This window comes from Panthera uncia, chromosome E1 (genome assembly GCF_023721935.1).
Source record: "Panthera uncia isolate 11264 chromosome E1, Puncia_PCG_1.0, whole genome shotgun sequence".
Taxonomy (NCBI): Eukaryota; Metazoa; Chordata; class Mammalia; order Carnivora; family Felidae; genus Panthera; species Panthera uncia.
Genome location: NC_064814.1, coordinates 9,298,545 through 9,324,000, shown reverse-complemented (window position 1 = coordinate 9,324,000; position 25,456 = coordinate 9,298,545). Strand labels below are relative to the sequence as shown.

General features: G+C 51.7%; 1 protein-coding gene across 1 annotated transcript; it reads left to right on the top strand.

Annotated features, from left to right (window-relative positions):
• The first annotated feature begins 34 nt into the window (after nt 1-34).
• Nucleotides 35-25,253, top strand: PIP4K2B (phosphatidylinositol-5-phosphate 4-kinase type 2 beta). Its single transcript, XM_049637514.1, has 10 exons — nt 35-1,230; nt 11,487-11,584; nt 14,393-14,489; nt 16,736-16,888; nt 17,786-17,932; nt 18,914-18,952; nt 19,466-19,579; nt 21,909-22,167; nt 22,264-22,367; nt 22,950-25,253. Exons 1-10 carry the CDS (start codon nt 1,072-1,074, stop codon nt 23,028-23,030), a joined length of 1,251 nt encoding a protein of 416 aa, XP_049493471.1. The 5' UTR covers nt 35-1,071; the 3' UTR covers nt 23,031-25,253.
• The last annotated feature ends 203 nt before the right edge of the window (nt 25,254-25,456 follow it).

The following is a 25,456-nucleotide window of genomic DNA, read 5'->3' as shown; positions in this document are numbered from 1 at the left end:
TGTTTAAAGAGCAACCACGCGCGGAGTACCGAATTTACGAATTCCCCCACAGAACGATATTGACCTGTTAATTTGTGTCGAATGTATGGAGATCCTTCGTCCAAGAGGAATTATGTAACAAAGCGTGGGCAGTTTACCGAAAGATTTCATGAAGTGAGCCAGAGAATAAGACGATTATGTTTCTCGGCTGTAGGATAGAAGTCTTAAGGTGCCGCCGGTCTTTTAACTGGACCCTTTGGAGGGAGGAGGCCAAGCGGCAGGTGGGTGGACGCGCGACCCATTCATAAAACCCAGGGCTCTCGGCTTGCTTCTCTCATTGGCCCCGGGGGGAAGGGGCGTGACCCGCGGGTGGAGCGCGCTCCGGGCCCCAGGGAGTGGGAAGATCCACGCTTGGGTGGAGCGAGGGGGCGTTCCTTAGTTTTCCCGGCAGGACTGCCTTTTCCCCTCGCCGTGTTCCTCCTCTCTCCCCTGGGGTGGGATGGTACGTCCCACCCTCCTCGCATTCCCGCCCCCTCCTCCCCTCCGGAGCTGTGGCGCTGCCGCCATCTTGGCACGTCAGGTTGAGGGAAAGAGCCAAACCCTGGCTTCAGGGGGCCCGGACAGGAGGGACCCTCCGGCGGTAGACAGCGAGCCCTACCCCCAGCCCTCCTCCCGTTTTTGCTCCGGCGCGGGGCTCTGAGGCGTCCCAAGGCCGGCCGGTTCCTGTCAGGCCCGGGGAGGAGGGGCGGACGGGGCGGCCTCTGCCTCCCCGGGACGGGCGCTACCACCCGGGCGTGGAGGAGAGCGCCTGGTGACGGTGGGGCGGCGGCGGCGCCCGGGGGCGGGGTGCGGAGCGAGCCGGCCGACTCCCTGGAGCGGAGCGGAGCGGGGCGGGGCGGGGCGGGCCGTGGGGGCGGGCCGTGGGGCGGACGGAACCACCGGGGCGGGGTGGGGAGGTAACGGGACGGGCGCTACCATGGCGCGGTGAGGGAGCGGGGGTAGGGATCGGTCCCGGGGAGGCCTGGGGCCGCTGGCTTGTGCGCCGTCTCGGCCGCCCCCCCTTTTGCCGCCGCCGCCGCCGCCGCCCCGGGCATGTCGTCCAACTGCACCAGCACCACGGCGGTGGCGGTGGCGCCGCTCAGCGCCAGCAAGACCAAGACCAAAAAGAAGCATTTCGTGTGCCAGAAAGTGAAGCTATTCCGGGCCAGCGAGCCGATCCTCAGCGTCCTGATGTGGGGGGTGAACCACACGGTAACCAGCTCCCCCGCGCGCGCCCCTCCGAGCGCGGCGCCGCGCGCTCCCACGCCCCCCGCAGGCCCGGCCCTCGCCCCGCGGGCCCTGCCGGTGACGCCTGCAGCCCCTCGCCAAGCCACTTGCACGCCCACCCCACCCTTGCACGCCGTCCCGGCCGGGTGTGCACTCCCCGAGCGCCACGCGAGGCCTGGTGTCTCCGACGGTGGTATGCCGTCGCCCCCTCCCTTCCCTCCAGCCCCTCTAGCTTCCTGCGTCTGGCTTGCTCGCTTCGGGCAGTCCCTGGAGCGCTGGGGGAAGGCCTGGGTGCGGCGGAATCGCTTTCATCCCTTCACCCTGTTTGTTGCATGTGTTTCCCCCCTTGTTCCTTTAACCGGCTGCCAGCTCACTGTCCAATTGACGGAGCAAGTGGCATTGGCCTGCCTGAATATTCCTCTATTTCTGGTTATTTGGTCGGTGTGGCTGCTTAAAGTTTCCCACTCTCCAGATCTCCCTACCCCTGACTGTGGAAATCCTTCCTGGGTTTCCTTTTTTTCTTCTTGAACAAGATGTATCAACTGGAGAAGCACAGGCTTCCTTGAACCACAGACACTTTACCAGGGTCTTCCTTGGTTAGGGAGAAGAGAGAATGTAACCATTTGAGAGAAGGTGAGGCCTGATTATAAGGAGAGCTATTCATAGTAGAAATAATGTGTCTTCTTGCATTCGCCTATTGTGTTCATGTGAAAGACACTGACTTCTCTTTTTATTGAGCTTTCTGTTGTATGGTCATGAAGGGTGTGATAGTGGATGGTGGTTAGGGTGAGAGGGCGGTCCCCTGGACCTTTGGGGTGCTTTGAGATTGTCCTAGGAAGTTGGAGCCCAGCAGTAGTGCTTGAGCTGGAAGACTTTGTGCCCTGATTGTTTAGGGTCTTTCTTTTCTTTTCCATCCACTTGCTCCTTGCCTTCTGACCACTTGCACTGTGAGTCCCTACACCAGGAATGAGCAGAGGAAGTTAAAGGACCTGAAACACCAACTTCACCAGCTGGAAGTTTGGAATGAGGAAGATGAAGCTGATGGCTTGGGTTTCCTGTGAATTTCAGTTTAGGCACCTGACTTTTCAGAGCACTTGCAATTATCCTCAAGATCAAATGATGACAAAGGGGCCTGGGGCCAGCAAGACTTTGTGCTTTGCTTTGGTAGAGGAGCCTTCAGCTGGAGATCGATGAACCTTAGTCTGAGCCAGGGTTTTAGATCTTTACATCTAGTACAGAAAAGTACATGCATATGATGAGGTCTTTGTTGGTGTTTTGGTCTTGGACAGGTTACGGTTTTCAGTAACCTCACTCAGGCGAGGGTCCTCCTGGCCAGGGGTAGGGACTAGCATTGCCTGGAAGCTGCTCTGGGCGAGTAGTCCAGCAGACTTTGTTTCTCCTGCTTCCTGCTGCTTCAGGGGTCATCTGACAACATTGCAAGGGAAACTGGGTCATCAAAATGTGAACCTTGTGTCCCTGCCTGGAAGTCAATCCTTAATTTTGTTCTACAGCCTGCTTCTCACTAGAAAGCATCCTGTCTATATAGAGAACTGGTGGAGGTCTGAGAGTCAGGAATATTGCAGCTAACTACCTTGGGTCCTTATTTTATACATGAAGAAATGGAGGCCTCAGGTGGGGGATTAGCTCACCCATGGCCACGGCAAAAGATGCAGCTCATTGTCCGACACCATGGGCTGTGTTGGCCACTGGTGCTGCTTGAATGGCAGGTCTCACTTTCTGTGCTTCCTGTTGTTCATTCCATCTCTCAACCGGGTGCCAGGATAGGTGGGGATTATCGTCTTGTTGGAGAACCTGAATGCACCCTCAGGTATGTGTGCTTGTGCACGCCGTTTCTTGGGAGTGTGTGTGACGTTTGGCAATGAGTCTGCCCAGATGTGGGCCTCTGAATAGCAGATGGATAGGCATCTGTGATTCTTACTTTCTTGGACTAGGGGGTCACCCTCCTTCATTGCTAACTTGAAGAAAGTTCGTTTGAGGGCTAGTTGGGAAGGCATTGACTTTAAGTAAGGCCCACGGTTCTGGGTGTAATGAGTGAGCACCTCAGGGGAAAGGCACTGGGCACCACTCCCTGGACAGGCCAAGCAGCGCAGGGCCGTTAGTTCCAAGCTTTATTGCATTCATCTTGGCCTGCCATAAGGTCTGATACTTTAGGGTCCCCATCGGGGAGACGGAGGTGTCTCTGCAGAAGAAGAGTGGTATAAAATCTTGCAGTTCTCTAGGGGGTCAGGACTGCATTGTTCTTGGCAGATTGCTAGCCCTTCTGGGAGGTTACCTTCCTTCAGAAGCCCACTGTTGCCACTCTTTGCAATCTGAGGTTTCAAATACCACGTTTCTTTGATTCTTTAGTCTCTCACCCACTTAGGCGTTTAGAGCATGATGGTCTGTGACTGATGGTGCATGAGATGCTGTGTCTTTATCGAGAGCAAAAGTCAGTTACTCTGTCCTGAAGTGGTTGATTGACTTCTAGATGGAAAAAGACAGGTTTTTGAGCTTGGTGTTGTTACAGGAGCTCCTCTCCTGGACAAGAGATGCGGCCCATGGACTTTGTGGAGGGAGACTGAAGGAAAAGGAGAAGAGTCAGAAGACTTTGGATCTGTCAGGGAAGAACTAGTAAAGAGAGAAAACCAGGGGTTTTGTGGATGGAAAACAGTTTAGAGGCTCTTGAGTTAGGGAAGAGATTGTCTTGGAGAGGGGCGTGGAAACCAGAGATCTCCAGACCTGGGTCGATAACCTGTTGGCCATTTCAGGAATCAGGTATGTGTGAAGATTCACCCAGGTTATCAGAAAGAATGGGAGCAATCGATGATAGCGATATTTAACCATACAGGAAACTGATAGACTGTTCTACACCATTTTACATTTCCCCCAGCAGGGTTGTGGGGTTTCCAATTTCCCCTCATCCTTGGCAACACTTGTTATCGTCTGTCTTTTTTATTATAGCCCCCCTGGTGGATTTGAAGTGTTACCTCCTTGTAATTATGATTTGTGTTTCCTTGATAACTAATGGTGTCGAGTGTCTTTTCATGTGCTAATTAGCCTTTTTTATGTTTTCATTGGAGAAACATCTAAGACCCTTTGCCCATTCTTTTAAAAACACTCTTGTCCATTTTTTAATTGGGTTGCCTTTTTATTACTGAGTTGTAAGAGTTCTTTATATATTTTCGATACAAGTCACTTATCAGATATATGATTTGCAAATATTTTCTCACATTCTTTGGATTATCTTTTCTACTTTCTTGATGGTATCTTTTGAAGCTCAGGTTTTTAATTTTGATAAAGTCCAATTTATGTATTTTTGTTTGTTTGTTTGCTTGTACTTTTGGTGTCATATCTAAGAAGCCTTCCCCTTATCCAAGGTCAATGAAAATTTACCCCTATATTTTCTTCTAAGAAAAAGTCTGATAGTTTTAGCTCTTACATTTAGGTCTGTAATCCATTTTGCATTAATTTTTGTGTACGGTGGAAGGGACAGATTCATTCTTAAGTCTGCTCAGTTCTCCCCCACACTTCACCCCTGTTCTGCCCATGTATTTTCTTTGCCTAATGCAGACCCAGAACCTCTTTTACCTGCCTTTTTGTCTTGCTCTGCCACTTTTAAAACCTTCAGTAAATATTCCCATTCTAGTGAGGCCTTTGGATAACTTTGCCCTTTGCCAGGGCTTTCCACCTCACCGAGAAGAAAAGGAGAAGAAAACCCACGGTGTGCAGAAGGACGAATAAACGTAGGGGTGAATTTGTTGGCACGTGTGGCTCTGTTCGTGCTTTTTTCCTCTCTGGTTTGAGGTCTTGCTTGGACTTCCTTGGTCTTGGGAGTGTGTTTTTCAACACAACATGTTTTCTGATGGAGGCAGGTGACACATGATTGTCAGTGGTGGCCAGCCCATTGCTGAGCCAACCACAGAATTGCAGGACAGGTCAGGAAAGCAGCACGTCCCGCCCACGCCTTCTGTGTAACAATTCCTATGAAGGTCACACAGGGAAGTAGAGGCTTCTGGAGTCAGAAGTTCACCAGACTAGAACTAGCGACTGAATTTTCATCTCCAGTAGGATCAGCCGAGGGTGAATTCTCTGCTCCTAAATTTCTCACTCAGCTTGTTTAGCCTCCTTATTATTCATGCTGATGGCTCATGGAGTTAATCATGTGGATAATCCAAAAACCACTTACGTGATGTGAGATACAACAGATTTACCATCCTAACACGTTGTATTTAGCGTGATACTTGAATGAATATGCATTCCGCAAGTGCACTTCTGCTGAAGGGCAGAGGGGTTGCTTGGCCCAGAAATGTGCTGGATAATAAAGGAAAGGCACATCTTCCTGAAACGTTGCTTTAAGTCATGACCTTTCAGGTTTCGAAACTTTTAGTTACTCCCCTCTACCTACCAAATAAAGTTTCTTCTTCTCTCCCTGGTATTTAAGACTTTTTAAGGTCTAGTCATAGCCTTCTCCATAGCTGACTTAATCTTCGTTCCCATTCTCCAGACCATGAGTCTTTGGCAAAGTCACAACAGCTTTGCTGTCTCTATTCTCTTTGTCCTGGTGTTGCCATCCTTCAGTCCCCTTTTTCTAGCCATGAATTCCTCTGGCCAGCATTTATTGTGCAATTACTATGTGCTAGTCATTGTGCTAGGGGCATAAACATGGGTAAGGTGGTCTCTTCCTTCTAGGGGCTCACAGCCTAGTGGAAAAATCAAGCATGTAAGCAAACAGTTACCCAAGTGAGTGTGATATTTAGGTTATAAAGATGCACAGAGGAATGAATAATTAATTCAGCCTGGGAAAGACAGAGTGGGTCTCACAGAGGAAGTGTCATTTAGCCAGATCTTTTTTTTTTTTTTTTTTTTAACGTTTTATTTATTTTTGAGACAGGGAGAGACAGAGCATGAACAGGGGAGGGTCAGAGAGAGGGAGACACAGAATCTGAAACAGGCTCCAGGCTCTGAGTTGTCAGCACAGTGCCCGACGCGGCGCTCAAACTCTCAGACCGAGAGATCATGACCTGAACCGAAGTCGGCCGCTTAACTGACTGAGCCACCCAGGCGCCCCGCATTTAGCCAGATCTTGTATGATTCTCTTAGCTTTATCCTTTCCTCAATTCCTGCTGCCAGAGTCTGTCACCTGAACTATTGTAATGGCCCCATAAATGGTCTTACTGCTGCTTATTTTTGCCTTTTCCAGTCCTTACTGGATTTTGATTCCAGGATACCTTTCTGTTCCATTTGAACATGTGAATTCCCAGACTTAAACCCAAGAGGACTTCCCATTTCCTGCCTAGTTAAGTCCAGATTTATATAGTGGACAAGTCTAAGTTCAAATCCAGGCTCTGCCCTTTATTATAGCTTTGGAGCTTCATTTTCCTTTTCTATAAAATAAGCAAAAACACTTGCCTTGCAGATTATTAGAATAGAGGCAAGGGATGGAAAATGCTTCCTTAGTCAAGGTAGCTATCCATAAGAAGGATCACACAGCACAGTATAGGGGCACCAGACCGACCTGGGAGCAAATCCTGACTCTGCACATCCTGTCTATGTGACCTTGAGCAAGGTACTCTGAACTTCTTTTGCAAAATCAGATTAACAGCAGTTCATGTGACCAACAAGGTATTAGAAATAATAGCACAGAGGGGCGCCTGGGTGGCTTGGTCGGTTAGGCATCCGACTTTGGCTCAGGTCATGATCTCACGGTCCGTGAGTTTGAGCCCCGCGTCGGGCTCTGGGCTGACAGCTCAGAGCCTGGAGCCTGTTTCAGATTCTGTGTCTCCCTTTCTCTCTGCCCCTCCCCTGTTCATGCTCTGTCTCTCTCTGTCTCAAAAATAAATAAACGTTAAAAAAAATAAAAAAATAATAATAGCACAGAGCAGAAAATATGTGATACATGTGATATCTATGTATTTGTATATACAATATATGATAATATAAAGCACCAGCCACTTTTAGGTATTTGGTAAAAAGAAGCGGCTGTTCTTTATTAATACTGATAATATGAACATGTTAGACCAGTCACCTATCTTCCTATGTTGTCTCCCTCCACTCCTTAGTGCTGCTGACCTACCCTCTCACCCTCCAGACTTCTCCTCACCCCCCAGCTCTGTACTTAGGCTGGGCAATAGACGTTTACAACTCTGAGGCTTGGTTCTGACTGTTCCCACCACCTGGGATTCCCTTCCTCTTATTTATTTATTTTTTTTTTTGGAGAACTACCATCCTAGGCCTTTCTCACACATTCTCCACAGCTTCCTCTAGCCAGCAACTCTGACTCCCACTCCCAGGCAGCACCAGTTTCTTAATCTGTTTTGCCACCTCCCTTTATTCATAACTCCATAGCACTCATCACATTGTATTCTTTGTTGTCTGTCTTCTCAGCTAGACAGAGATCATGTCTTTTTATTTTTGTATCCCCAGCTCTGGCACAGCCCTGGCACAGCCCTGGCACATATAGTAAGGCCCTCGGTACACTGAGTAGAAATTAGCTGAAGAGGAGTTTGGCAGAGTCTGAGCCAGGTCAGGAAAGGCCTTAAATGTCAGGCTAAGGAGGTTTGCCCTGCGGTTGATGAAGAGCCATGAAAGATCTTAAGTAGGGGTGTAACATGATCTTGTACATTCTTCCAGTGTCAAGTGCCCTTGGCAATACCAGGAGAGGCATTAGGTGCCCTGTTTCAAGCCTGATGTGTGAGAGCCAGGAGTCTTTGTGACCACATTAACCTCACCCTCTGAGCCTCTCCTGTTCTTGATGTCTCTGTGCTGTGTTCACACTTACTTGTATACTACTTGACTTTGAATTTCTCTTATGTCACGGGTTTGTCTCATCTCCCTGATTAGAGGAGAAGCCTCCTACTTCTTTTGGGTACATAGTGTGCATGTTTCCCCCGCTGTGCGCCCCCTCCTCCCTAACATGAAGTGAAGCATGTAGTAGGTATTTTAGTAAGTGCTTGTTCAATTGAAATTGAATAGAACTCTCCGGGGATGTAAAATTTAGCACAACTAAAAAAAAAAAAAAAAAATAGTACAGCTAATCCCCAGAGTGAATCATCTACATGGGGCCCAGTGGAAATGAGAGGTGAGTCTACATAGTGCAGATGTATGGATTGTTCGCCAAAAAGTATCTCAGAAATTTCCTCCCGTTGGGTTGTGTAGTCAAGAATAGAGATGAAGGGAGAGCTGAAAACCAACCAACTGGACAACCACTCGAACTAGGCTGAACTAAAAGTTAACAGAGAATTAATGAGTGTTCCTGAATAGCTGCTGTTAGAATAATTCCCCCCGGCTTGCCGCAGCTGACCCTCGCAGGCAAGGGCTTCAGTCTTTTCTAATCCTCGCAGCATCAAGCCCTGCCCTGGCACCAAATCTGGATTTGAGACGATCCCAGAATCTATGGATAGCAAATACTAGAACATTTTGGTATAAAACCATACTCTTGGAGCCAGTGGTATGTCCTTTCTAGTGTGGAGGTGTGAACTAGAAAATCCGGAAGCTGCACATGCTCTATGAACTTCTTAACTTCTTTAGCTGTCAGAGCCGGGCAGTATATGCTGGGGCGGGGGCGAGGGGAGCGGGGGGAGGAGGTGGGCCAGCTACCATGAATTGTTTGTGTTGGCAAGAAAACGAGGAAGTAGAATGGTTTCCTCCGAAGGCACAAACTTAACAATCGGGCTCCCTTGTGAGCAGCCCCTGGAATGGGAAGTGTGTGTGTGTGTGTGTGTGTGTGTGTGTGTGTGTGTGTGGCTGGTAAGCCAATGGCAGGCATCACAGACCTGAATGCTGGGAATTTTCAGGTCCAGTCTGATGAGTTTCGGCAAATGTATATAGCCATGTAATTATCAACCCAAACAACATATAGAACACTTCTGTCACCCCAGAATCACACCTGTCATGTCCCTTTACAGTCAACCACCTCCAGCCCAAACCCAGGCAGCCTCTTTTTGGATTTCTCTCACTGTAGATTTCTGCTCTAGAATGTCATGTAAATGGACCCATACAGGATATACTCTCGTGTGTATGCCTGTCCGTTTTTGCTAGCAGTTTCTTGAGTCTCTGCCCCACTGCCAACTTCTGCCAGTACCCTGCTTACTCCCCGCCCCTCCGCCACATATATATGCCTGTGCCTTCCTTCATTTCCCCAGAAGCAAATTAGGTTTTTCACTAACTCTAGGAAAATATGGTTCCCCAGCCTGGTTACTGCATTAACTTGAACTTCTATCCTCTGACATTTCTAAATAAAAAAGGTTTGCAGCATGAAAGGGGCAGCAAATTAAATGCTGCTTCCCCCATTCATGCTCCTAATGACTCTAGGTTATTCCCTCACTGCCACATGGGCCTCATTGAGATAATAGGATTTGCAAGGAAAGTCTCTGGGAGACATAAGGCTGTGCGTCCCCTCCCCCCCAGCCATTAAGGCAGACCTAAGGTTTCCTCTGTAAATCCTGAATGCATTAGTGGCCACTGGGTAGAGGGTCAAGTGTCAAATACTCTGCTGTGAAGGGAGAGGACATCTGTGGCTAATTAGACCACTAATTGGCTAAGCTGGGGACAGGGAAGGGCAGGATGAGCTCTCTCAGCTCTGCACCAATGGGAAGCCTGCTCTCCGGCAGCCTCCTGCTCCCTGAAGGGAGAAGAAAGCCCATGGGAAGGTTTGTAAGGCACCCCACCCCATCTCCCCCAGTTTAGCAGAAGGCAGGACCTGGCTCTTTTAAATTTTAATTATTTAAAATTTATTTTTTATTTTTATTTTTTATTTTTGAGAGAGAGAGCATGAACATCCATGAAGATGGAGTGGGGGGGGGGAGCGGGGGACAGAGGATCCAAAGCGGGCTCTGCGCTGACAGCCCAGAGCCCAGTGTGGGGCTCGAACTTCACGAACTGTGAGATCGTGACCTGAGCTGAAGTCAGACACTCACCCAGGCGCCCCTATTTTTAATTAAAAAAAAAAAGTTTATTTATTATGAGAGAGCACAAGTGGGGGAGGGGCAGAGAGGGAGAGAGAATCCCAAGCAGGCTCTCTGCTGTCAGCTCAGAGCCTGACACGGAGCTCAATCTGAAGAACCTTGAGCTGAAATCAAGAGTTGGCTGCTTACCCAGGCACCCCAAGAACTGGCCCTTTTTTAATCAGGAGAGTGAGAGTGAGCCAGTGGCCAGATGTCTACCTCATCTTTTCACTTAGTCCTTTATTTTAGGGGCACCTGGGTGGCTGAGTCGGTTAAGCATCTGATTCTTGATTTTGGCTCAGGGCATGATCTCACAGTTCATGAGTTCAAGTCCTGCATCTGGCTGTGTGCAGGCAGCAGGGAGACTACTTGGGACTCTCTCTCCCTGTCTCTCTGTTCCTCTCTCTCTCTCTCTCTCTCTCAAATAAGTAAACTTAGGGGCGCCTGGGTGGCTCAGTCGGTTAAGCGGCCAACTTTGGCTCAGGTCATGATCTCGCGGTGAGTTTGAGCCCCACGTCAGGCTCTGTACTGACAGCTCGGAGCCTGGAGCCTGCTTCGGATTCTGTGTCTCCCTCTCTTTCTAGCCCTCCCCCGTTCGCGCTCTGTCTCTTTCAAAAATGAATAAATGTTAAAAAAAATTTTTTTTAAATAAATAAGTGAACTTATAAAAATAAATTTAATCCTTCACTTCGGAGATGAGTTATCCACCCACACAAACTCATCCAGCTGCTTTCGTACCACAACCTGGTTTCTTGAGTGACCTCAATTTGTATGAAGATGTTAAAGGCCACCATATCCACATAGGTTGTGTGATGTTTCTTCATTGATCTACTTATTACTACATTTGACCAATATTTATACAGTATCTGCCAGATGCAAATCATGTTGCCAAGCACCATGGAGCCTCTGGAGATCAGTTAGATGACCTTTGCTTACAAGGATCAGTAATAGGGTCTTGCCTCGCTTAGAGTCTAGCAAGCTTGTGAGGTTGATAAGCACTAACCACAATATGAGGGAGGCTATGTGATGGCCAAAGGACAGATGCAGACACTGCTTCAGGAATTCCAAAATCAGAAAGAATATTTATGGTCTAGAGAATCACGGGAAGCTTCCTGGAGGGAGGTGCCTTTTGAGCTGGACCTTATCAGATGGGGAGAATTTCAGTAGGTAGAGATGAAGTTGGGAACTTAACTTGAAGACAAGAGCAGAAATATAAAGACCAGGAGGGACTCCATAGACACGTTTTTGGTGAGATGGCGGCATTCACGTTTGTAGCATATTGAGTCTCTTGCTTTGCAGATCAATGAGCTGAGCAATGTCCCCGTCCCTGTCATGCTAATGCCAGATGACTTCAAAGCATACAGCAAGATCAAGGTGGACAATCATCTCTTCAATAAGTAAGTTACCTACTGAGTGGGCTCAGGTTTTGTGGGCAGTCCTTTCCCTCAAGGCAGAGAGCTTCCGAAAACTGGCGCACGATAGTGCCAAGCCAGCTCCTGGCAGGGTGTGACAGGGACACCTGGATCTCAGAGCTGACAGACTGGCAGGGAAAATCCATTCATTATGGGCCTCTCCCCTTTGCGGTGTTTCGTCATTGCCTTTGTCTACCTGCCTCCGGTGTCCCTCGGGGCATGTGGCCAGGCCCAGGGTGATTCATCTGGGGCCAGGTTAGGTAGCAGTGAGCTGCTCACGAGCTGTGGTGTCTAGTGTGAGGCTGACAGCAGTGGCCCTATCTTGATCTCCGTCTGAGGCAAGAAGCTGCCAGACATGTTCCTGGCCCGGAATGCAGCCAAGCTCTTCCCTCTCCAACGGGTGTGTGAAAGACAGGCCGAGCATGGGGCCCAGGGGCGCCATCCAAAGCAATTCTTCCCACTTTCGTTCACTGTGGCTTCTGGGATCGACACTGGGGTCGGAAGCTTGTCTCAGGTTGTTGGAGCAGCCATCTCACCTGGTCCAGTGTGGGGCCGGCTCTGAGCCCTCTGGAAGCCTCACGTTTTCATCCTACTCTGGGTCACCCCGGGAACCATTCGCTGTTCACACTCCCCTCCGTTCTGCATTTGCATCCTGGCTCCACTTTCCATTGCCCCACCGTCCCCGCACCTCACCAGCTGGGCTCTGTCACCCCACCATTGCCAGACTGCTAGCCTGGAGGGAAGCTTGATTTGAAAATATCCCTTAGTGGCCTCTCTGCCACAGTAAGTAATAACGACATCTTATTCTAGAAGACATCTGTCTTCGGCTAAGCGGCCACCTGTATGGACGGAAAACTCCTGTGTTTCTCACACCACTACCACACGTCACTTCACTGCGTTTTCCACACGTCAAGCAATTCTGTAGGACACTAGGCGGGTGCCCTGCCGATTCAATTCAGCTCTGACACTGTCCACCTGCAGTTAGCATCAGGCCCCACAGGTGAAGAGCTGAGTCCCACAGAACTGCCCCCCACCTTCAGACGCCAATCGCAAATCTAGGTCGTCACCTGTGCTTCTGACCAGCCTGCTGTGGGGCCCATGTTCCCCCGACCCTCCCCCTTGGGTTCGGTTAATTTGCTGGAGGGGCTCACAGAACTCAGGAAAACAGTTTATTTACTTGATTACTAGTTTATCATCAAGGGTACAGCTCAGGAACAACCAGTTAGAAGAGACACATGGGGGAAGGTATGTGGGAAGGGGTGCGGAGCTCCCATGCCCTCTCCAGGTACACCACCCTCCCCACACCTGCGTGCATGCAACACCTGCGAACTCCGGAGCCCTGTTTTCATTAAGAAGGCATGATTGGTGAAATCGACTGGTGATTGGTTCAGCCTCTAGCCCCTCTCCCCTCCCCGCCATCCAGGGAGTGGGACTGAAAGTTCCAGCCCTCTCATCCTGGTTGGTTCCCCTGGCAACCAGCACCTATCTTTTGAGGCTTTCCAAAAATCACCTTATTCACATAAGCTCAGATGTGGTTGAAAGGGGATTGTTATGAATTAAAAAAAAGACCTCTTTATTGCTCTTATGACTTAGGAAATTCCAAGGTTTTTAGCTGCTCTGTGTCCGAAACAGGAATGAAGACCAAATGTATATATTTCTTATTATATCACAGTATCACACCTGGTAAGGAAGAAGAGGCAGCCCTTGGCTCTGAGGCAGGAAAGGAGGTTGTTCTCTCCCAGGGGTCAGGGCTCTGGAAGTGGGCATCGAACCACTGCCCATTTCAGGGTCTGTGGCCTCTGGTGAAGTTCCGGGACCTTGACATCTTGGCCTAAAGGAGAGCATCAATTTCTTCTTTTCTTTCTTTGTTCCTTTTGGCCTTTCAACGACCGTTTATGTGCTAGTTATTAGCCTGCAGTGCTCCTTACTAGGAGATGGGTACATGAGGCAGACCAGGCCCCTGCCCTCATGAGAAGCCACTGCTTTTTTATTTCCTCGAAGTATATCATCCTGGAGTAGTCAGAGGGATGTATTTCTCAAAGGGACTCCCCAAGGAAGGTGGCCATTGTAAAGACGGAGGATTTGGAGGAGGCATCCCTTCAAGGCGATTCTCTACCCTCCCGGGAGTCTGAGTTTTTGACCAAGGAGTGGGAAGGGTTGAGGTTGGTGCCAGCAGCCCACAGACAAGGCTTCCTGAAAAGACAGGATTCCAGTCATTTGAGATCTCTTTAATCCGAAGCACCCTTGTCCTCCGTCCCGGGGGAAGCCCAAGGCAGGGCCTCAGGACGTGTTGATAGCAGCGTCCCCGAGGAGAGGGTCCCTTGGTGGAGAAAGTCCGCTCCCTTTAGCAGTCAGACTGCTGTCCGCCTCACAACTGCTGTTCCCAGGCAGCCAGTGACAGGTAGCAAGTACAGCTCTCGTGCAGGAAGCGCCTGCACTCCGTCTCACTTCTTGGCAGGTAAGGTTTTTTCCCTTTAATGTCGATTTCGTCTAAAGATAACACGCGGGAAAAGTACACAGATTGTAAGTATACAGCTCGACTAATTTTTACAAAGTCAACACAAGGGATGTAAAGTTTTAAAACTCTTACATGCGCAGAATCACCAGGAGTATTGGTTAAAAATGCAGTTTCCAGACTCCTCTCCAGAATTTCTGGGGCCTAGAAACCTCCATTCTAAGCGCCACAAATTGTTCCGATTCTGATGACCTGTGGACCAAGCCCGCAGAAGTTCTGATGTAAGGATTAGATGGGCAAGGAGAGGCTCACAAAGACGTTTCTCTGCTTTGCCCTAGGGAGAACCTTCCCAGCCGTTTTAAGTTTAAGGAGTACTGCCCCATGGTGTTCCGGAATCTCCGGGAGAGGTTTGGGATTGATGATCAGGATTACCAGGTACCGGGTGTCTTTGCAAAGTCGGAGGGGTCAGGGAGTGAAGTGGGGCCAGGAAGCCACAGGACGAGGAGAGGCAAGACTGGTCCACCGTTCTTACGCTACATCTTCCTGTCCTGTCCTGCTCCCGCCCGCCCGGCGGTCTTTCCCCCGGTGCTGGCAGGCTTCTGGAGGGGTGAGGGCCCTGGAAGTGGTTCTGAAACTGCCTCGAAGGCTCAGGCTGTCTCCCTGGGAGGGAGAGGCGCGGGAGGGAGAGGGCTGCGGAAGCTGCTTCATCTCAGTCTGACATTCCCAGTCTAGGCCGAAGAACCCTTCTCCTTCGTAGTTTGACTTAAAAGAGAATTGTTGCCAGCGGGAGATGAGGCCTCTTAAAGCAGATAAGACAGAGTAGAAAAGGAAGACTTCAAGGGTAGTGTAACCTTGCCAGGTATGAGTGCCACCTCCTAAACTTGTCCCCTGTCCTCTGTTGGGAGGGGGGATTGGCGAGACTGGTGACTGCCCCCTCCAGGGGCTGATAATGCCATAGGGGCCTTTGGCCTGCTGGAAGGAATCAGTCCCAGTATCAGGGACGTTACAGTCTGACTCCTAGTGCGTGGTTTCTGTTACTGCTCCGCCTAGCACCTTCCTTGGACCTTCTCCCCCTGGCAGATAGCCTGCTGGTGATGGCGGGAGAATTTTCCACTTCACTTTGGTAGCAGTAAGAAATACAACTGACTTTCAGTTGTCTGTTGGGGTGGGGGGGGGAGAAAAAAAAAGAGTGTACAGCCTACTGAAATCGAAAATGGACGCCCGAATCTTTTTAGAGACCATAACACCTCCCGGCCTGGTCCCAGTAAGCCCTTCATAGCATAGTTCCTGAGGAGCAGAACGCGCCTCGGTGAGTCCCCCTGCCCTCCCCCTCCGCTCTGGAGGGCCTCCTGCAAAGACGCCATCCCCAAGAGGAGGGCACGGGGATGTGGGAGGAGGAGATGCCAGGCCCGGAACGGTCAAGAATGGCTGTGTCTAGGAGGTACTGGGAGGTCCCTCCAGCCCCGTCTGTTCGGACTGAGCCCTGAGCTGAATCACGACCTGATTGGAGCTGGAGGTTTTCTGAAAACTCTTGCCACTACTGCAACCCCACGTTGCTCGGACGTCTTCCTTCCGCTGTGGCCCCTTCCCTTCCCCTCGGTATTCTAACCACATCCTCTCGGTGTCTGCATTTTTCCTCTAATAACCTTGTGGGCGAATGATTGTGCTCACAACTGACATAGAGGCAGGGCGGGCGTAGTTCAGAGAGGGGACTCGAAGGATTTGGAGTCCGAAAGCGCTGCCTGCAGACAAGGCAGCAGTGGAACCTTCCTTCACACCTGGGCTAGAGGCCTGCATGTCTGACTGGGAGAAGGACCAGGCTGGGAGGGTGAGGCCCTCAGCTGTGTAGCCTACTCAACATTTCTGGGTCGGGGACACCCTGCTTTGGGGATGCCCTTTTAATTCAGGGAGCATCTCACCATGTCACATTTCAGTCTCCCCATGACAGTGGTGCTCCCTCCTTCCCCCGGGGTCCCGTGAGGAGGCATTCAGTGAGGGGAAAGCGTCGAATCCTAGGTAAGAGCTGAGGAAAGGGCTTGGAGAGGAGGCGTTTCTGTGAGCAGATCCCCACATGTGTGCTTGGGAATGGGGACATCTGGGACCTCCCTCTCTGCCTCGCCTTGCAAAGGTCTGCTTGGTGAACACATCCCTTCGGTTGACTCACGTGTCCCCCGCCACCCCCTCTAGAGGCTTCTACTGCTCTCTGATCCTGATGGGAGTAGGGCCTCAAGGAGGAGCGGTGACACTAAGCTTTGTCTTTGTCGCCCCAGGAAACTGGGAAAATCATCTCCGTCTGCCTCATGTTCCAGGTCAGGGAATTCAGGAGTGGACAAGTTAAATGGCTCACCCAAGGTCATGTTACCTGTGAGCGTCAGGATTCAAGCTCAGCCCCAACGTCTGAGGCAGAGATTTAGTTTACAGGGCAGTTCTAGGGGGTCAGAATGAGAGGAAGTGTCTCATAGTCAGCCCTCTTCCCATCCAGTCAGGAGCTGGTGGAAAGGAACAGCTCTTGTCACTCTGCAGGAGGACTTTCAGGAGAGAGGTGAACTTCCGGTGAGGCAAGGGGTGGGTAAGGCCCTGCCTGTCTCGGCGTGGCTGGCTTCAGAGCAGTCTGGCCCAAGTAAAGGTCAGAGTCTTTGTTCCCCTCCCAAGACCAGCCCGCTTTTGTCTTGGTCCGTCAGAATTCGGTGACGCGCAGCGCCCCTATCAACAGTGACAGCCAGGGCCGATGTGGCACACGTTTCCTCACCACCTACGACCGGCGCTTTGTCATCAAGACCGTGTCAAGTGAGGATGTGGCTGAGATGCACAACATCTTAAAGAAATACCACCAGGTATGGTGAGTCCCGAGCCTGGGCGGTAGAGGAAGGATGGCAAGAGGGAGAAGAGAGCCCCTGGGGAGGGACTGGTCCTCTCACAGCGGCCCACACCTCCTGAGAACCAAGCACTTGGCCCTTCCCGGTGCCATGTGTCTGTGAGCTGAAATGCCTACTGGAAAAAAGGGAAAAAGGAGACATGAAGGCGTGCTACCGATTCAGTCCCATCGAACAGCTGGTTCTTGTCAGAGTTGGGAAGTTTCACACTCGGGCACCTGCCGCGTGTCTTCTAAAAGAGGCCCTGTGGGCTCGGCAGGCTCGCTGCTTTTCCCCTTCTGACTCCCCGCTCATCAGGAACCGGTCCCGGAGAAAAGCAGGGGGCGGTGCGGTGGCCTGCTTGCGTCTTCAGGGAAAGCTGGCTTGTCTCTGGGGCCCCTGAGAAGTGGTGAAAGGGACTCCTGGTCTTTGGGGGGACAACGAAAACCCTGCCCGTGGCACGGCTAAGGCCTCCCGGTGCAGGGCCGTTCATTTTTCCCGGACAGCCGGACGGCAGCCCCGCCTCTGCACGCCCCGTGTCCTCCGGCTTGCCCGTTCAGGCCGGCAGAGGAGAGGCCAGACCCGTCTGAGGTGCTGACACACCTCTGAAATGGCAGACACGTTTGGTGGCATCCCAGTAGTGTGAAACCAGAAGGGCTCTGCAACTGCCTCAGCCTCTCCCTCTGCCATGCCCGCTGGGGGCGGGGGTGGCCTTGGCCCGCTGTATGTCCAGGAAACCCCTGTGACTTCACAGGACCCCTTTGAAACCGACCGGTCTGGGAGCCAGACTCCCCGGGAGCGTCTGAGCCTGGGGCGAGCCCCGTCCGTCCTGGCACCTTCACACGTTCCTCAGCATCCGCCTTCCTCCCTTCGCTCTAGTTCATCGTGGAGTGTCACGGCAACACCCTTTTGCCGCAGTTCCTGGGCATGTACCGCTTGACCGTGGATGGCGTGGAGACCTACATGGTGGTCACCAGGAACGTGTTCAGCCATCGGCTCACTGTGCACCGCAAGTATGACCTCAAGGTAAAGGGCTCTGTGGCCGCCCTCCCACGTGTCGGGAGAGCCGGGGCACGTGTTTTGGCGTGGACGGGAGACTCGGGAGTTGATGTGCCTAATTCTTACGGGTCAAAGGCTGTTTGAGGTCCAGATGACAGTGACAAGGGGTTATTTATCGTACCATATTTATGGCACGGTCGATGTGTTTCAACTCCTGTCAGTGGGGCGTGCACGCCGAGGGCAGCACTTTAGGGACAGGCTGTGCTGATACACGCACTCAGGCGTGTGTCCGGGCCCCGCGGACTGACAGCACAAGCACGGTTCTGGACACGGAGAGGAACACGCTTGTGACTGTGAGCCACCGTGCTCCACTGTTCTCGAAGCTGGCTTCCTGACGTGTCCCCTCACACCTCTCTCTCCCTGCTACAGCCACGAGGGTTTCTTTCCATTCCAGTGCCCGTGCTCTCCTCCTCCAGCAGCTCGCGCGGGCTGCCTGGCCTGCGTTCCCTCCCTGCCCTTTTCTCCACCTCCACCAACTCCCACCTCATTGCTTCCTGCTTTCCCTTCTGGGCTCAGCTCACATATCACTTCTTGCAGGAAGCCGGCCTTGGCCTCCACCGCTGCCCCTCCCCAGTCTGGACCCGCCCTGTGCTAGTGCTCTTGGTGTCCTCCTCCCTCGTACCACCTAGTACTGTTGTAACTAACGGATTAATTAATCGCATAACTGCTTCTTACTGCCTGTCTCCCCTGTTAGAAGGAGAGTCCCCTAAGGGCGGGGCCTGGGTCTTGGTTCGGGGCTGTTGGCCGAGCACGTGCCTAGTGTCCGATCAGAGCTCGGTCAGTGGTCCGTGACACGGGAAGTGAACAAGTTGCTGCCTCCTGGCCTCTAGGACTCTAACCAGCCTCCTTCAGTTCACCTGCTGCCTCTCCCCAAAGACTGGTGCATGTTTTCTCGCTCAAAGGACTTTGCCTCAGCTGGACCTCTCCTGACGGCTCTTATCCTTTCAGGGCTCCACTGTTGCCAGAGAAGCGAGCGACAAGGAGAAGGTATGCCGGGACCTGTACTGAGCGAGTGTGGAATGGGCTGCTTGGAATCAGAAACACCTTCTGTCGGTCACCCTGTCCCTTCCTCCACCACAGCCCCCAGCCCAGTTCCCAGACGTGTGGCCTGTCGGTGCTGTGTCACCAAGCTCCCGCCCGTCCTCATCCTCGGCCCCGGCCTCTCTCCAGCCTTTAATCTCTACCGTTGCTGGGTTGGTCATCATCCTACAGGGCTGGCGATCTCTGTCTCATAGTCTAGCCTGAATTGGGGAGTGGCTGCCTGAGCCCCGAGGTAGTTCCGGCTCAGCAGGAAGACGTGCTTTGGTCAGTCCTCAGTGTCTGACGTATGTCAGATATTTGCCATCCCTGCCTGCCCGAGGCCTGGGACTGTAGCCTCGTGTGCTGAACCTATTGATTGGGCAGGCGACCATCTGTGCTCTAAGGACCCTTCCCTTTTCTGTACCATCACCTCTGGGGGTGAATGGTACCCAGCCTAATACACTGCTGTTGCTCTCCCAGGCCAAGGACTTGCCGACATTCAAAGACAATGACTTCCTCAATGAGGGGCAGAAGCTGCATGTGGGAGAGGAGAGTAAAAAGAACTTCCTGGAAAAACTGAAACGGGACGTGGAGGTACTTACTAACCCTCGTTTTCACCTTGGTTGAGGAGGCCCCCTCTTGTCCTCAGATCAGGAGCCTGTTCAGCCTTAAGAAAAATTGAATTCACTACTTTCCAGGAGTGTGGACAAAAGGAAGGCTGGTGATTTGAACAGTGTGGGTGCGAATGCGTATTCCATTGCGGGGGAGACATTTGTGCCGGTAGAAGCTTTGTAACTCAAGTTGGAATGCTTTCCTTCACCTCTTCGCTAATCTATTCCAGCACCTTTTTCAAACGCCCCGAAACTTTCTTTCTGGAGGTGTCCCTGTAGTGGAGAGGGTGGCAACGAGAAGCCAGTTGCTGACATCCACCAAGCAGGCCCTTCTTTGGCTCCCATTCTCCACTTACCCAGCAGCCTTCTGGTGGAATGGGGCTTCCTGTGGAGAAGTTCTTCCAGGGCGGGCAGGTGCTAAATAGTGAATGCGTTACTGGACCGCTTGATAACTCAGTGTTTCCTATTTTAACAAATTGGGAGCCTGCTCATTAAAACCAAACCCTACAAACTTTTAAAATGTTTTTTTTTTATTATTGTGGCAAAATACGCATAAGATAAAATTTGCTGTCTTAACCATTTGTGAGTATATCGTTGAGTGACATTAAGTACATTCATGCTGTTGTGCAGCCGTCATCACCATCCATCTCCAGAACTTTTCATCTTCCCAAACCGAAACTCTGTACTCATTAAACACTAATTCCCCGTTTCTCCTCCTGCCTAGCCCCTGGCAGCCGTCACGCTGCTTTCTGTCTCTGTGAATCAGACTTTTTTTTTAATGTTTATTTATTTATTTTGGGGGGGGCAGGAAATGTGATTGGGGGAGGGACAGAGGGAGAGGGAGAATCTCAAGCAGGCTCCATGCTGTCAGCGCAGAGCCCAACATGGGGTGTGATCCCATGAACCACAAGGTCATGACTTGAGCCAAAATCAAGGGTCATATGCTCAACTGACTGAGCCACCCAGGCGCCCCGTGAATCGGGCTGTTTTAAGTGCTTTATATATAAATGGATTCATACAGTTTTTGCCTTTTGCGTCAGGCTTATTTCACTTACCATCATGTCTTCAAGGTTCATGCATGTTATATATAACACATATCAAAGTGGCCTTCCTTTTTAGGGCCGAATAATATTCCACTGTATGTTTGTGCCACATTTTGTTTACCTGTTCATCCATCAGAGGGCAATTGGTTAAGGTTCTCCAGAGAAATAGACTAGGGTGCCGACAGATAGATACACAGATAGATAGACAGACAGACAGACAGACAGACAGATGTTTATTGTAAGGAATCAGCTCACAGCTGTAGCTGGCACGTTAGAGACCCAGGAGAGTGGGTGGTTGAGAGTGTCGCCTGGCTGTGGCTTTCTTTTTTTTTTTTTTTTTATTTTTTTAATTTGAGACAGAGAAAGAAAGAGAGAGAGAATGAGCAGGGCAGGGGCAGAGAGAGACGGAGACAGAATCTGAAGCAGGCTCCAGGCTCTGAGCTGACAGCTCAGAGCCGGATGCAGGGCTCGAATTCATCAGCTGTGAGATAGTGACCTGAGCCAAAGTCCGACACTTAACCAATAGAGCCACCCAGGCAGGCGCCCCGGCTCTGGCTTTCTTATGGGGTGTTTGTTCCCTTTTCTTTTCCTCCTCATTTTCATCCTGACTGTTAAAGAAGCTGAATTACATAGTTTTTCAAGCTTTGCCTGTGCCCCTCAATTAGAAGTACATTTTACCTCACAGCCCAACACGCACAACTGAAACACTGCCTGCCTACGTCGTGTTACATATGTTTTCTATCCTGTTCCATAGTATTTAATAATAAAAACTGCCTAGTCCCAGCCAACTAAATTAGATTTCCGGCTCGCAGTGGGTTGAGACCTGTGGCTTGAAAGCCACTGCCCCGTCACACCCACCTCTCCAGCCTCCGTGCAGTGTGGGACTCCTTTCTTCGCTGGGACTCACCACAGCGTCTCTCGGGCGGTTTCCTCTTCCCTCAGTGTTCTACGTCCTCCCGCAGCTTCTGCCTGCCTGTCTGCTCCTCCTCCGTCAGGCCGCCTGGGCTCCTCTCCCCAGAGAGGCCCCTCTCCCCGCTGCCCTGGCTCCCGCAGCTACTTCCCTCGAGGGACGGCCTCGTCCCTCGAGGGACAGCCGTCTTCCCCGCTGGGCACTGAGCTCACTGAAGGCAGAGACTGATGTTTTTTTCTCGCCCGGGGCTCAGAATCGGAGGATGGACTTGAAGGGAGTGCCTTTTCTCCTCTTTCCAGATGCCACTGGGGTGTCCCTGTAACCTCTCCCTCCCATCTCTCCCTCCTCACCCTCCCTAGTTCCTGGCCCAGCTGAAGATCATGGACTACAGCCTGCTGGTGGGCATCCACGACGTGGACCGGGCAGAGCAGGAGGAGATGGAGGTGGAGGAGCGGGCAGAGGACGAGGAGTGCGAGAATGACGGGCTGGGTGGCAACCTGCTGTGCTCCTACGGCACGCCTCCGGACAGCCCCGGCAACCTCCTCAGCTTCCCCCGCTTCTTTGGTCCTGGGGAGTTCGACCCCTCTGTTGACGTCTATGCCATGAAAAGCCATGAAAGTAAGTGGGAGCCGCGTCTGTCTGGCCACGGGGCCAGCTGCTTACTGCCCTCCTCCCTGCCGCCTCTTCTTCCTTTCCTGCTTCCCTCCCCTGCAGGTGCCCCCAAGAAAGAGGTCTATTTCATGGCCATCATCGACATCCTCACGCCATATGATGCTAAGAAGAAAGCCGCGCACGCTGCCAAAACAGTGAAGCACGGGGTGAGTCCTCCCTGCCACGTCGAGGCCCGGGGCGGGCAGCCTTGGGCCTCCTGCTCTGAGCCGCTCCCCACCCCGCCCCCACAGGGAGCAGGCCCCCTCCCAGCCTCCCGGTTCTCCCTGCCGCCCACCCCTGTGCTCTCCCCACCAGCTGATCTGCCCAGCCTAGTGGCCCCTACTTCTCAGCTTATTGGTTCCGTTCCCAGAGCTGCTGGGCAAGTTGTGCGTCCTGTTGCCTGCAGGGAATAGCTCTGTGTACACGCCCACGCTGCTCCCCAGAGGCCCTTTTCCCCATGGACTTGAAGTTACTGTCTCCAAACACGGACCCCGCCCAGAGATCCAGTCTCTCCACCACCTCCCCACCGCCTTGCCGCTACTCAGTGGGTTCAGGCGGGGGCTTGTGAGTCAAAGGAGCAAGGCCACGGTGGTTCTGAGACGGGAGCTGCCCCTCGAGGGCCTGCCCAGGCAGGGGTGCAGCATTCAGTTCAAACGCTGGGCCAGAGACTTCCAGATACCCAGGCTCCTCCCGGCTGTAGGCTCTCAGGGCCAGGGAGCTCGACCTGAGTCAGCCTCTGTGTGTTACAGGCGGGGGCCGAGATCTCGACTGTGAACCCTGAGCAGTACTCCAAACGCTTCAACGAGTTCATGTCCAACATCCTGACGTAGTTACCTTCTACCTTCAGCCAGAGCCGGAGAGCCGGATGTGGGGTCGGGCCAGAAAAGGGAGAGGGTGTATTTGGGCTAGATGGGAGGGTGGGGAGCGTGGGGAGCAGTGTAGGGGGAGGGGAGGGCTTCAGTGATGAGACTGCAGCCTGTGACATTGAAAGACTCTAGCTGGGGAGGAGGGGATGTGCTGTGTGAGCACGTACCCACAGGGTGTAGCCTTGATCTTTCCCCCATTTGACCCAGGTTGAAAAGGGGTTTCCTTTTTGTTCCCTTGTAACCTTTTTAACAATACGTTGGGGCTAGAGATGAGTTTGTGGGTTTATGTGGGTTTTGTTTCTGAAATCTCATTGCTCCAGGTTTGCTATTTATAATGATGTGTGTCATCACCCCATCACCCTCCCCATCCCTGCCCTGCTCTCGGTTCCCTTCAGTGAAAGAGGCACCCCCATGGACCCGGCCAAGGGGCCTCTCAGGGCCAAGTGCTCTGATGGCAGAGGAGAGGTCAGACACTTCAGTCCTGCTGCATTTGATCTTGTCTGGATTAACTTTTTCATTTTCTGGAGCATTGTGCACAAACTTCCTCCACCTTTTCACCTTGGATCCAAGTGAAATGTTACCTGATTCCTCCATCTAAATGCTGTCCTCCAAATCAACAGCAGGCATCTTGGATCAGAATCAGAGATCTCACAGGGGCGTGAGTTCATCCTCATGGGATGGTGAGGGGTGGGGGTAGCGGCTGGGCTCTTGGACAGCTGGTTCTCACAGAACCCTGCGATCATCACCCACGCCTCTGAGCTCCTTTGGCTGCTGGAGTTCAGATGTCCTCTGTCTAAAGCCTGCCTCCCGTTGGTCAAGAGGAACTAGAAAGCATCTTTAGGTACAGCAGGAGCCTTCATGCTTCGATGGTTATTTCCCCTTGGGAAACCCCCCAGAACCTGATGAGTAGCCAGTGAGGCCTTGTGCCCTCCATCCATTGACTTCCTCCTGACCTTCTCCCACGCACCCTCCCTTGTAGTTGAGCTTTTAGCTGGGGGAGACCTCCACGTGCCTGGGATGCTCCTTGCAGAGAGGCCTCCTCAAGCCCCAGGGCCACCATGTAGATAATCTGATGCCCTGTGCCTGTGGTCTGTCCCCCTGGACAGTTTTGGCCATCAGGGAGTGCTGCCCCCCACCGTGGAGTGTGGCACCCAAGCCTGAGCTGGCCGCGGAGTCACTTGAAGATGTGACCCAGGAAATCCAATGTGGAAGCCTGAAACGGGATTCGACCTGGCCCAGCTTTGGGGCTGTTTTCCTTGATGCCCCCGTCTTAACTTTGAGCAGATCTGCCACCCCAGGGGTGCTTCGGGAGTGGCTTCCTGCAGCTTCGTGCAGGGTCCCCACCCACCTGCTGAGCTACCCAGGCCTCAGAACTGAGCCGGGTGTCATTCTGTGATGCCATCAGAGCAGTCTGGTCTGGCTCAGAGAGAACAGCCCTGTGTTGGGGGAGGTACATTCCTGCACCTTCTCACCCCCTCACCCGGAACTGGGGATTTGGGATGATCTATGGTAAAACTTTTGTAGATAACCCCACAGGTGCGATGAAAGTTTATGGAAACATTTCAAATGGATGGACTGGTTTCCTGTGGCTCCCTCCAAACCTGGCCAAGTTCAGCTTCTGGAGCAGGAACCACCGCCTCCGTGCCCTACCTGCAGCGTTTAGGTGAGGGGGGAATGGAGGCAGCATTCTTGGACTCCAGTGAGGCTGCTGGAACTGTTCTGGAAGAGGCAAATAGGTCAGACAACCGCCCCCCGGCCCAGGAAGGGGCCATAGGCAGCTCTGAATGATCAGCAGCAGCAAGACCATGAAGTGACTTGGGGAAGAACTTGGAACCAAGTGGCTCACGGAGAAAACAGATCTGACTTAGGACGGGATTACGTAGGAACGATGTTTGGACTTGATTTCCCCACCTCCTAATCAAGAATGGAAATTTGGATCTGTCCCTCGGGAGGCCCGCATCTTCCGAGCTTAGTGGGCTGTCCTCCAGCAGAGGCCACAGCCTTGGGCTCCCACCGGCTTCCTGCGTTTGGTCTGCTGATTATGTTGCCATCATGTGTGTGAAAAGTGTAACACAATCCATCGGTTAAAAAATGAGCTACCAGGTATCTAACTTCTTTAACATTGAGTTTTGTGTTTTTTGTGGGGTTTTTGGTTGTTGTTGTTGTTGTTTTTTTTTTTTTTTTTTGTTTTTGTTTTCATTTTTGGGGTTGCATTTTTTTTTAAATGCCTTTTTTTTTTTTTTTTTTTGACAGTATTGTTGTTTGGGTCAAAACATTTGAGCTGTGGTCGGGTGGACTTTAGATTTTTTTAAAAGGTCATTCTCTGTGCTATCTTCAAAACCTTGGGTTTGGCCCTCTAATTCCTTTGGCATTCAAATGTTTAAAAGCTA